A 13,004-nucleotide genomic window follows, 5' to 3' on the forward strand; every position below is an offset into this window, starting at 1 on the left:
ATGGCATTTGCAATCCTTAAGTATCCTTCTGAGATCTCCAACTGCTCTGTAACTAGGGCAGTAATGTCCAGATGCACTGGAAAAATGGACATCTGAGCACTGGAGCAGCTCATGACCGTGCATTGAGGGCTAAGCTTCCAGCTTCAACTCCTGAATAGCATCTGCTATAAAATGGTGGACAGAGACCAACTTGAATAGCTGGCAGATCAAAGGGTCATTCCCTTGGTCAAGTGTCAAAGAGGCATCTTGGCTACTAGACCCAAACAGGGAACTGGATACTTCTAGGACTGTCTCCGAGCCCTGAGAAAAGAGGGCATGGAATCTGAACTATAATCATGCCAGTTAGGCTCTGAGTGGTAGCTGGAGCTGGAGGCCAGTTGCTTATCTGAGGAGAAATCACAGGAAGCGAGGACGTTCCCAGGACTAATGGCGGTGCACTTTCAGGCTGCGTTGCATGTCCTGGCTCCATATGAAAAATGCTCTCCACATGAGAGTTACAAAATATCAGGAAAAGCTTTGTGCAGGGGAGATAAATAGAATCTCCAACTGGGCTTTGGTGAGTTCCACAGACTCCACGCATCTGTGCTTCATGTCCTTGCAAAATTCAGGCTCCATATGGGACTTTCTACCTATTTCCCGGACCCACAATGGTTCCCCAGCCCTGAAGAACATGGATGGGGCCAAGCTCAAGGCTCCCACCCCTTGTGCACACTGCGGCACATGGTACATGGATGCTCCACTGGCCATTTGGTGCACACTACACATGAAATGGTTTTAACACACCCTGAAGAGTCCATCCCTATCAATTTCTGTAAAAATTGAGGGGTTCTGACTGAGACAGATAGAGGCTTCAGAAAAAAAGATCATTTAAAATCCAAAATGGCCACTGCCAGAAAAATAGCGCTAAAAACAGCTCTTAGAGACTTTTTAGAAAAATGAAAAAAGCTGAAATAGAAGTTTTGGAAGTGGGGGACCTAAACTTTGAGCCCCTCAAAAATGAGGACCACTCCCCTTTCCCCCGATTTTCCCATAGGACATAACGGGGCTGTACTTATAGTTCTGTGAAAGTGCTTGCCTGCCTGCCAGTTTTCCTTGCAGCTGGAAGAGATGAAAAGGACTTTCTGCCGCAGAAACTTTAAATAATGACTCCAAACCAGGAAATCTTTGGGCTACCAACTGGACCAACTTTGTCCAAGACCTCCATCCCTATGGAACCTTGAAGCACAATGGAGGTGGGGGGGGGGGACGACAAAATACGCATCCGGCTTCCTAATATTCTGAGGATTCTTATTCAGGGTGCCCATAATCTACGCTGAAGCCTCTAAAAGATTCAGAAGGTGAGCTGGCTCTCACTGGAATGGACCCTGAGCCCTGAAGTAGCACACAGCAGACTGGCTCTATAGGTCCACCCGAAGATTTGCCCTGTAAGCTGCAGTTTATGCACACACATATAAATATGTACATATTATGCACCTATATTATATTGCACAATTGTAATGAAACTCTCTCAGACACCATACATCCAATCATAGGCACAATGACAAAATTTAAAATCAAGATGTAGAGATTTTCCAAAAATGCTGAAATTTTAACTTTAAAAACTGAGAGATACTCTTAAAGACTACTTGCTATTCAAATATCACTGTGGTTTGCAGTAGTATTGGTGTGGCAGAGAGAGCAGGAGTGATAGTGGCAACCAGGAGAGGAGTGATGGCAATGATTTGTTGGGAGGGAAAGGAAAGTAATAGAGAGCAGGAGGGCCAGTGATAGAGGCAGCCTGTTGGGGAAAGGGGAGAGAAGAAAGAAATACTGACTGTTGTAGCAGTCCCGAGGAAGGGGAGGAAATGACTGTAGCAAAATTGACTTAATTTGTGGGGGAACAACCTGGAATTCAGTTCCACCAATTATTTTCAGAAGTCAGTGCAGCAGGCACATTCTGCTTTATCTTCTTCTTTCCAAATAGCCTGGAGCAGAGTAGAGAATAGTCCCTACTCTCTAATCCAGCCCCTCTTCTCCTATTGCTCCTGGCCTACCCAAGTCTCTCCTGGCTTCACAGTAGAGAATGACACGAAGAAAAAATCTGTCCCCGTCACTGCCCCGTCCCCTTCACCGCTCCGTCACCGCCATTCCCTTCACCGCCCCGTCACCGTCACTGCCATCCCATTCACCGCCCCATCACCGTCCCCGCAGCATCCATATAAGCCTTAGTACTGCAATACTTAGCTTATTCCTTTCTTATAAATCAAAGTTCTGGCTGCTGAACTAGAGAAAGAGATGTTCAGCTGGCAGGGCCTTGTTTATAAATTTTTATCAACACAACTAATATACTAAAGCAAAAAATAAATAAATAGAATTTTTTTTTCTACCTTTGTTGTCTGGTTTCTGCTTTCCACATCTTCTCATTCAATTCCTTCCATCCACTGTGTGTCTTCTCTCTGCGTCTTCCATTTGCTGTTACTGTGCCTCTCCCTTCACCCCCCCAAAAAAATTGGTCTAGCACCCATCTTCTTCCCTCCGCTCCCCCATAGTCTGACATCTGTCTTCTTCCCTTCCAGCGTCTTCTCCCCACTCTGTCTTCCACATTTCCCTTCAGGGTCTGTTCCTCTCTACCTTCTTTCAATGTCTATTCTATTCCTACCACCACCCTTCCCTCCCTCCTTCACCATCTGTTCCTTTCTACTACCCTTCAGCTCCTCTCGCATGGCTCATCTATCTACCTCCCTCCCTCTTATTTTCGTGGCACGTTACAATGGAATTTGTGGAAGCCACTGGAGGCTGCGAGTTCGGTCCCTGTCCCATCCCCACAAACCATCTCGCTTCTGTGCTCCTATTTTCCCCATTTCTAATATCTCCCCTATGTATCTGGCATTGCCCCTCCCCCACTGTGTCCATATACCATCCCCATGGCATGTCCCCTTTATATCTCTGTCCCTATGCCCCATGCACATAATTTCCCCCCTTTCTATTACCTGTGTCCAGATTTCAACTATCTTCCTCTTCCATACCAGTGTGTCTCTTCTTTTCAACCCCATCTAGCTTCTGTCCCTCTTTCTTCCCCCCCCTGCTTCCAGCATCTGGCTCACCTGCCTGTCCTCCCCTTTCTTTCATGCTGTGGGTTTCTTTCTTTCCCTCTTCATCCCCTTGGCCCAGAATCTTTTTCCCTTTCACTCCCTCCTTCCTAGTGTGAGCCGGGAACACACCCGATCGCGTGGTCCAGCAGCCCCCACCCACCCGATCGCAGCGTTTATCCAGCTCCCTCCCTCCACCTCACCTTATATGCCAAGTTTGCCGGCTTTCTTTTTCCCGAGCCGCACGCAGCTGATCAATCTTCTCCTCTCCTGCAACTTCCTGTTTCTGGTTGCGTCAGAGGAGAAGATTGATCAACTCGCGCAGCTGCGCATGTGCGGCTTTTTGAACATGTGCGGCTCGGGAAAAAGAAAGCCGGAAAACTCGGCATATAAGGTGAGGTGGAGGGAGCTGGCTAAACGCTGCGATTGGGCAGGTGGGGGCTGTTGGATCGCACGATCCTTGATGCCTCACTGAGGAGACAAGACCATTCACCGCTCCACGGGGCGGTGAATGACCTTGTCCCTATCCCCGCAGTGACTACTATTTTTCTATCCCCATTTCGGCGGGTTACCCACGGGTAACAACCAGCATGTCATTCTCTACTTCACAGTTCCACTTCTTTTTATCTACAAATTAAGCCCTGAGCAAAATACAGGGCGGTGGGGAGAAGGGTTGGACAGGAAGGAGTGATGGGACTGGTCTAAGTTGCAGAGAAAAGAGCAAGATGGTAGGTTTAAAGTTTTGGGTCCGACTGTAATTCTCATAAGTTTCTGGAGGGAAGCATAGTGGTTTGCTGTGATATCTGATTTAGATGGGAGAGAGAGAGAGGCTAACACTAGGAGAAACACCTATGAATGAAGGCTAACATTACCATAGCCCTAGTTAGGTTGAATTAAAAAAATATATTGCTCCCGCAGGAGCCTGGTAGGTGTAGGTTCATTGCAACATGCATTTTAGCAGCCTGAGACACTGTTTCTATCACTGGTACAGACTAATTTATTAATTAGTGATTTTAGTTTATATTAATAGCTTTGGTGAATCCACTATTTTTTCCCCCTTACCTTTGTGATCCAAAGGAGTTGTTGCTACCATCAGTTGATGAGCCTGAAGATTCTTGTGATGCTGTAGGCTGCTGCCTTCCACCAGTATTAAAGGGCCTCTCTTTAGCTGGTGAGGAAGCAGGGGATAAAGCTTTTGTGCCTTCTAGCCTGGTCATCTCCTTGTGTGGCCTTTTAAATCTTCGGTGGCTAGCTCCTGAGGGCTCCTCTGTAACTTCAGCATTACAAATAACTGGAGCTGGCCATGAGCAGGCTGATGCAACTGGCTGATGCTTTCTTACTGAAATGGAGGTGCTGGCACCTAGTTTCAGGCTCTTTGGGGCTGGCATATGCTGGCTGGCATACACAGTTACTTTCTTTTGCTGCAGCTGAGAGGACAGGATCTCATCTTCTGAATCTGAACTCATTGTCTGATGGGTATACTGAAAAATTTCCTTCAGTTTCAAAATCATCCGACGCTTGGGAAGAGGGCGGACCCCAAACCTATCGAAAACAAAATGAAAGTTTTATAAGAGCAAAGAGCAAAGAACAAATATCACATTCCTTTCTCTTGTTTTCACTAGTGCTATTTTTTAATATTCAGAATTTTTTCATTCCCTTTTGCCCTCCCTTAATTTCCCTATCCACACATAGGGTAGGCATAGGACCTACTAAGCTTGTACCATACATGCGTAAGTATATAAAGGCAATAAAAAAACTCTGAAAAAACTGAAAATTTTAATATAACAAAATAAGAAAGCATTGGCAGTACCCTGTATAGAGCTCTCAAAGAACATCCATTGGCTATAAATGAATAAGAAATAGTAAACGTGAGACACCTCAGTACGGGCCTAAGTTTAATACATTAGTCATTTTTTATGACCCCGGGCATAAAGAACATAAGAACATAAGCAATGCCTCTGCTGGGTCAGACCTGAGGTCCATCATGCCCAGCAGTCCGCTCACGCGGCGGCCCAACAGGTCCAGGACCTGTGCAGAAATCCTCTATTTATACCCCTCTATCCTCTTTTCCAGCAGGAAACCGTCCAATCCTTTCTTAAATCCCAGTACCGTACTCTGCCCTATTACATTCTCTGGAAGCGCATTCCAGGTGTCCACCACACGTTGGGTAAAGAAGAACTTCCTAGCATTTGTTTTGAATCTGTCCCCTTTCAACTTTTCCAGATGCCCTCTTGTTCTTTTATTTTTTGAAAGTGTGAAGAATCTGTCCCTCTCTACTCTCTCTATGCCCTTCATGATCTTATAAGTCTCTATCATATCCCCTCTAAGTCTCCTCTTCTCCAGGGAAAAGAGACCCAGTTTCTCCAATCTCTCAGCATATGGAAGGTTTTCCATCCCTTTTATCAGACGTGTCGCTCTCCTCTGAACCCTCTCGAGTATCGCCATATCCTTCTTAAGGTACGGCGACCAATATTGGACGCAGTATTCCAGATGCGGGCGCACCATCGCTCGATACAACGGCAGAATAACTTCTCTCGTCCTGGTTGTAATACCCTTCTTGATTATACCCAGCATTCTATTCGCTCTCTTAGCGGCCGCTGCGCACTGTGCCGTCGGCTTCATTGTCATGTCCACCATTACCCCTAAGTCCCTTTCCTGGGTACTCTCATTCAATAACATCCCTCCCATCGTATAGTTGTACCTCAGGTTTCTGCTTCCCACATGCAGTACTTTACATTTCTCAACGTTGAACTTCATCTGCCATCTCGTCGCCCATTCCCCTAGTTTATTCAGGTCCCTTTGTAATTCTTCGCAGTCCTCTTTAGTCCGAGCTCCACTGAATAGTTTGGTGTCGTCTGCAAATTTTATTATCTCACACGTCGTCCCTATTTCTAGATCATTTATGAATATATTAAATAGTAGTGGCCCGAGCACCGAGCCCTGCGGAACACCACTTGTGACCCTCTTCCAGTCCGAGTAGTGGCCCTTCACCCCTACCCTCTGTTTCCTACCCGCCAACCAGTTTCTGATCCATCTATGCACATCTCCGTCCACCCCATGGTTCTTCAGTTTCCGGAGTAGACGCTCGTGAGGCACCTTGTCAAAGGCTTTTTGGAAATCTAGGTATACGATGTCTATGGGGTCTCCTTTATCCGTCCGTTTGTTGATTCCTTCGAAGAAGTGCAATAAGTTAGTTAAGCACGATCTCCCCCTGCAGAAACCATGTTGGCTTGGTATCAGAAGTTCATTTCTTTCCAAATGTTCATCGATGTTTTCTTTTATCAGCGCTTCTGCCATTTTCCCCGGAACCGAGGTCAGACTCACAGGTCTGTAGTTTCCCGGGTCACCTCTTGATCCCTTTTTGAAGATGGGCGTGACGTTGGCTATCTTCCAATCCTCTGGTATCACACCTGTTTTCAGGGATAGGTTGCAAACTTGCTGCAGTAGTTCTGCTATCTCCTCCTTTAATTCCTTCAGAACCCTTGGATGGATTCCGTCTGGACCCGGGGATTTGTCAGTTTTTAGTTTTTCTATCTGCCTGCGCACATCTTCAAGGCTCACTTCCATGGATGTTAATTTTTCTGCTTCATTTCCATTGAAGAATTGCTCAGGTTCCGGTAAGTTGGTTGTGTCTTCGTTCGTAAATACAGACGAAAAGAACATGTTAAGTCTTTCTGCGACTTCTTTCTCCTCCTTCACTACCCCCTTCCTGTCTCCATCATCCAGCGGTCCCACCTCCTCCCTAGCTGGCTGTTTCCCTTTAACATATCTGAAGAATGGTTTGAAATTTCGTGCCTCCCTGGCTAGCTTCTCTTCATACTCTCTTTTGGCTTTTCGAACCACTCGGTGACATTCTTTTTGATACTTCCTGTGCTCCATCCATCATAATTGACCAGCACCAGGTTTAAAAAACCCTAATAAGTCCTGCCTCGTACATCATTCAGTCTCTATAATGATAAATAATTGATGTAAATAAACGCTTAATGAAAGGCTTTAAGAGCAAAATAAAGGGCCGCCCACTGAATAAGTTTTGAAAATATATCAAAAGTGCAAAGTGCTAAAGTGCAAAAATTCTAAAAAGATATGAGAAAAATATTTCATTCAAAATTTTTATATAAGTCCCAACACACAATAGTCAGAAATCATAGTCCATTCAATTCATTCATTAGACTTATCTGAGTCCCAACAAATGGTTGTCTCGGCCGAGAGGAAGGACCAAAACTCAAAATATCCAACGTTGCTGGATCCATGACCAGTAGGAAGCTTAAAATAGTGGTGGTTGGTTCAGGGGTGTCCATCTGCACACCAGACATGATGTTCTGGGAGGTGCCAAAATCCAAGAAGTTATGGAGAGCTTGCCAAGACTAATCAAGCCTAATGAATATTATCCAATGTTGCTCATTCATGTTGGCACTAATGATACTGTTAGGTACCCTTTCAAACCTATCAAAAGTGACTTTGTGGCTCTGGGAGAGAAGGTGAAGCAGTCAGGTGCACAAGTGGTATCCTCATCGATCCTCTCTGTCAAGGGTAAAGGCCTGGGCAAAGATGCTTGCATCCTAGAGATGAATAAGTGGCTATATGGATGATGTCATCGACAGTGTTTCAGCTTCCTAGACCATGGGATGATTCTCCAAAGGCTACTGAGCAGGGCTAGTGCACATCTAGCAAAGAAGGGAAGAACTGTCTTTGGCAGCAGACTGGTTAACCTACTGGAGGGCTTTAAGTTTCAAGTTTTATTTTGATTTGATGAATCGCCTATTCAAATTTGCTAAGCGAGTTACAATAAAAAAGGTAAACATACATTTAGACATACTATTTAAAATTTAAAAAAGATGGGTTGACCGACAGACTTACAAACTAATCGATACACAAGGGATGGAGAAATAAAGTTACAATTCAGTGTTTTAAAGTAGAAAAAAGAACCATAGATGGAAAAAACATTAGGGAGGGAGTAATATAAACCTGGAGGGTAACTACTTTAATATTTAAGTATAATTTAAAGATTAAAAGCATCTTTAAAAAGAAAACTTTTTAAGTTATTTTTAAAACGGCTAAGATCATTTTCCTCTCATATATTGAGGCAAAGTGTTCCAAAGTTGTGGGGCCATCATCGAAAACATCATGTCGTCGAGTTCCGATAACTTTCAAGGAGGGGACTACTATAAGCTTTTGGTTAGTATTCCGAAGAGAACGCAGTGTATTATAAGGAATAAGCATTCTATTAGTAAATTGTGGTTCATTGGTGGAAAGGGTTTTAAATACTAAGAATAATGTTTTAAAGGTGATACGGTGATTGATTGGAAGCTAGTGTGAGTTGATCAGAAAAGGAGTAACATGATCGTATTTTTTACCGTTATGAATGAGTTTGACGGCTGTGTTCTGTATTATTTGAAGGCACTTCTTTTCTTTTTTGTGTGATGTTTATTAATAATGAATTGGAGGTCATGTGATACTATGAGCGGGTGAGGACGTGTTCCTGATCGACTCCGTGGCCCTGCTCTTCTATATATAGTATTAGCTCGACATTTTTTGCAACCTGGCTAGCGATTTCAGTTGCTGCTGAGTTTGGGACCTCATGGACAGATATTTAACCTGCTCACAAGAAGCAGCATGCATGAAACCTGAACGAAAAGACAAGGAGCGCCCGAAACCTGGTGAGCCCAAGATGGCGGCCACGTCGGGTACCGCGGTGTCGGAGTTCACTGACACAGCGCTCAACGATATCAAAGCAGTGGTGGCGCAGGTTTTGGGACCACAAATGGACACTGGCCACGCAAATGACTTGCTTGGAACAGCTTTTGACTGACACGGCAGTCTGGACCACTGACCTGGAGCAGCAAGTGTCCATGGCGGAAGACACACTCAATTCTCATGAATTGGACCTTGCAGCCTTGCAAGAAACGGTGCGTCTTCAGGCTGATAAACTGGACGACCTAGAAAATAGGTCTCGCCGCAGCAATCTTCGTTTTTTGGGCGTCCCTGAAATTATACCGGATGTGCGCTTGCTCGCTGAGCTGGAAGGTTGGCTGGAGTTGGAATTTCCTTATACTTCGGCCCTGGGTCCCCTTTGTCTGGAACAGGCCCATCGCATCGGAGTTTGCCCGACCAGGGATTCCAGACCACATGTGGTGATCGTGAAATTTCTGAATTACCGGCACAAAATGGAAATTTTACGACAATATCGGGCTAAGCAAGATACCCTCCAGTTGCGGGGCTCTACTGTTCGCATCAGCCAGGATTACTCAGCCGCACTTACTGATTACAGGAAGGTTTTTTATCCTATATATGCGAAGCTGGCGGACCTTAAGAAATGCTTTCTGTTTGTTTATCCGGCCTTACTGAAGATCCATCATGATGGTTCATGGCACTCCTTCAGTGTGGCTACGGAGGCTACGGATTACATCAATGTGACCTTTGGCTCATCTGGGAAAATGCTTGAGTACCTGATTGTAAAACCGCTTAGATAACCTTGATAGGCAGTATATAAAATCCTAATAAACTTGTAAACTTCTGCTGAGCCCCCGTGACTATTTTCTGACCTCCATTCTTTTGATTTCCAGCCAGGTTGCCTTTGATTTGATTGTTCTGTTCTCTTGTTACTGTGAGCTTCTGCTATTTGACTTTACTTACCTTATTATTGATTCTGGAGGGGTAGGGCCCCGTACGGTGTCAGTTATGGGCCATCTGCATATTCCTTAGGGAATATGTTTTCTGGAATTGTTTGGGGACAGGGTGGGGCTGGGATTTTTGGTTGAGAACAGTCTACGGGTTTATTATTGTGGGGACTGTTTTTCATTCTGTATTGTTTATGTAATTATTTCCTGAGCAAGTTACTTACTGTATTGACTCATACTGGGTGTGATATGATGGGCACTTGGGTGGGGCTGGGCACCTGGGTGCTGGTTGTCTATTTTATGTCCTGTACGCACAGTTTGCTAGGTGCTCCTGGGTGATCGTCCACTTCGTATTGTCTCGTGGAATGTGTCTGGTATAACATCCCCAATTAAGCATACAAAGATCTTAAGACAACTAAAACATCATTATGCTGATTTGGTCTGCTTGCAGGAAACCAAATTGACAGAGGAGGAGCATAGGAAACTGAAGAGAGGCTGGGTGGGATCTGTATTTTATGCTTCTTCCCCTGGGAAAAAGGCGGGTGTTGGTCTACTGGTCCGTAAAGGTCTACAATGTGCCATTACCTTAAAACATCAGGATTCCCAGGGTAGATGTCTGTTGCTTCATGTATCACTGCAGGGTACTGATTTCAGGCTAATGATCGTCTATGGCCCTAACACTTACACCCCGGCCTATTTCGATTCTCTGGTTGCTCTAGGTCTTCAAGATCCGTCCCTACCACTTATCGTGGCTGGGGACCTTAATCAGGTGTTGGATGCTACGCTCGATCGCTCTGGTCCTGTGGCTCCTTCCCCTGGCAACCATACTAAAGGTGTGCCCTTTCTCTGTAGGTCCTTGGGATTAGTGGATCCCTGGAGGTTGCTCCATCCTCTCGAATGGGACTATACACATCAATTTCGAGCCCACGGGACATTCTCCCACTTGGACTACCACACCATACAACTCGTTTCTTGATAAAGCCCGGCTAAAAGGGTGAAACGGGACCCGTCGAGTACTATTGAACTTGACTGTATCAAGCAGAGATTTCAGCTTGATACCAGGGAGCATTGTCTCCGTTTTCTGTGCAGTAGAACACTGCGATGGTCTACTAACTTAAGATAAGTGTTGGTTTTTCTTGCACTTGCTTTTGCCAAAAATTTTGTATGAATGTCCATGCTATATAATTCAGCTTATACATAAGTTATTTGGTTCATCCAACTTGCATGCCAAGATGAATTTTTAAAGAAAATTTTGAAAAATTATAAAAAGTACACCACTATTAAGTTTATTAAATATTGGTAGGTTGAAGATTTTTTGATTTATGATGGATATTTACTACCTTGATATTTTGGAGTGAACTTCACATGATCCCCTTAATAGGTATGTCTGAGATCTTTTCCTCCAATTAGGTTTCATTCCCTATAGTATCAACCTGGTGCAGTATCTCTGACTGAAGAGACTCAGGAGAAACCATCGGAGTCTCTTTGTTTGACTGCACAGGTCCCCACTCCGTTACATTTTCATCACCTTTCTTGCAGGAGCTCGCTGGTGATCTGGATTATGAGACCTTGGAGACAAAATGGACTCAGGATTTACAGATGCACATTCCTGCCACCATGCTGAAGCGGAGTATCAAGCTCGGGACTCACCTACTGGTCACAGCAGTGGAGCGAGAACGGTATTATAAATTCCTGGTTCGAGCTTACTTTGCACCTGCCAGAGCCTACAAAGCACACATCAGCTCTACTGATCGTTGCCCTAAATGTGCTGCTCCCAATGCTACCCTGGGACATATGTTCTGGCTATGTCCAGGCATACTGGAGCTGTCTCTGTTTCCAGATTAAATCTTTGTGGAATTGCACTTGGGTACCCACAGACACCTTTCTCTTTACTTTGAAACTTTCCTTGGCTCCTGCTCGACCAGGTGCTGCTGCCTTCATCCAAAAAGCTATTTTTATGGGACTTAAAACCATTCTCCAATGCTTGCTGACTCCGCATACTCCCATGGTGTCCCATTGGCGGACTCAAATGATCTACCTGGCGGAGTATGAGCATCGGGCCATTTCTGACATGAACTCTAAACAGGGCACTTTCCAGTCTTCTACAATCGCACCACAGCCAGCTGAATGGCTCTCAGGTCCAACCGGTTGATTGACCATTTCCTTTGAGAGGGTATCCAACATCCCTAGATGGGACAACGATTGCAGTAGGCTCCCCAGCCCCACAGGCTGGCATCCGGGATCACCATGATTCAGAAGGCAATCTGCAGTGGAACGCCCCTGCAGAGCGACTGCAGGAGAAGCCACCAATCCATGCTGTCCTGAGCCTTCAGAGTCCAGAGAAGACAGGTCTGTAAAGCATCCCTGTGCGGAGACTAGTGAGAGAGTAAGGCATGCTGTAGAGGACACATGTGCCTTGCCCAAAGAACCATATCCAACATGGCAGCCAGGACCTGAAGATAGTCCCACGCCTAAGGAGCAGACTGTTCTACAAACAAATCTGGGCACACAGTTTCTGTCTGTGTGCTTCTGGAAGATAGACGCAGCCCGCAGCTGTATCAAAGAGAGCTCCTATCAATAATAAACACTTTCACGTGGATTTTGTGGAAGGCAAAAAACACTACAATATGAGCTCATGTTTCATTTCATTTGAAAGGAAACTCTGGAATGAGAGGATGGAGTTAAGAGGTGATAGACTCGAGCGGAGTTTTATAAAGTGTTGGTTACCAAGATTGCTCCTCTCCTTGCTGAGATTTTTAACTTAGGGGTGGCCAAGGGCTTTTGGCTGCGATATCTCAACTCCACGCAGATCATGGTGTTCCCAAAGCCAGGCAGGGATCCTACGTTGTCAGAGTCCTACCGACCTATTTCATTGTTGAATTTTGAGGCTAAACTTCTGACAAATGTTTTGGCAAATCAATTGGCACGGGTTCTGCCGTCTTTGGTGTCGGGACAGCAGGTGGGCTTTGTGAGAGCCCAACCAGTATCCAAGAATATTCGCAGGATACTGTTGGCATTAGAAAAGGTGAAAGTTGATGGGATTCTCTCTTTGCTTATCAGTTTCGATGTCGCCAAGGCCTTCGATCGGGTGCAGTGGAGAATTTTGTTTGCGGTCCTATGAGTGTATGGGATGGGCCCCTTTTTTTATAATACCATTCGTGCTCTTTATAGTGAGGACGGGAAATAAAAGCACAGTCAAATTATAAGTTCAATAGTCGACTTCTGGCTAGAGGAGTAAGACTCAACCAAAAACGTTCTCATATCAAACAGAATCTGCGCCCCAGGCCAGAGTCCAAGTCTGAAAAATGCCGCCTCTCCA

At 45.1% G+C, this 13,004-nt stretch overlaps 1 protein-coding gene across 5 annotated transcripts in view; it reads right to left on the reverse strand.

Annotated features, from left to right (window-relative positions):
• Window positions 1–13,004, reverse strand: part of SLX4 (SLX4 structure-specific endonuclease subunit) — a 147,279-nt gene that overhangs the window by 6,086 nt on the left and 128,189 nt on the right. For all 5 annotated transcript variants that reach the window (XM_033963782.1, XM_033963783.1, XM_033963781.1 and 2 more), the window contains one exon: window positions 4,131–4,610. In XM_033963782.1, coding sequence (XP_033819673.1) covers window positions 4,131–4,610 — 480 coding nt within the window. The remainder of the gene's footprint in view (window positions 1–4,130; window positions 4,611–13,004) is intronic.

This window comes from Geotrypetes seraphini, chromosome 11 (assembly GCF_902459505.1).
Source record: "Geotrypetes seraphini chromosome 11, aGeoSer1.1, whole genome shotgun sequence".
Lineage (NCBI taxonomy): Eukaryota > Metazoa > Chordata > Amphibia > Gymnophiona > Dermophiidae > Geotrypetes > Geotrypetes seraphini.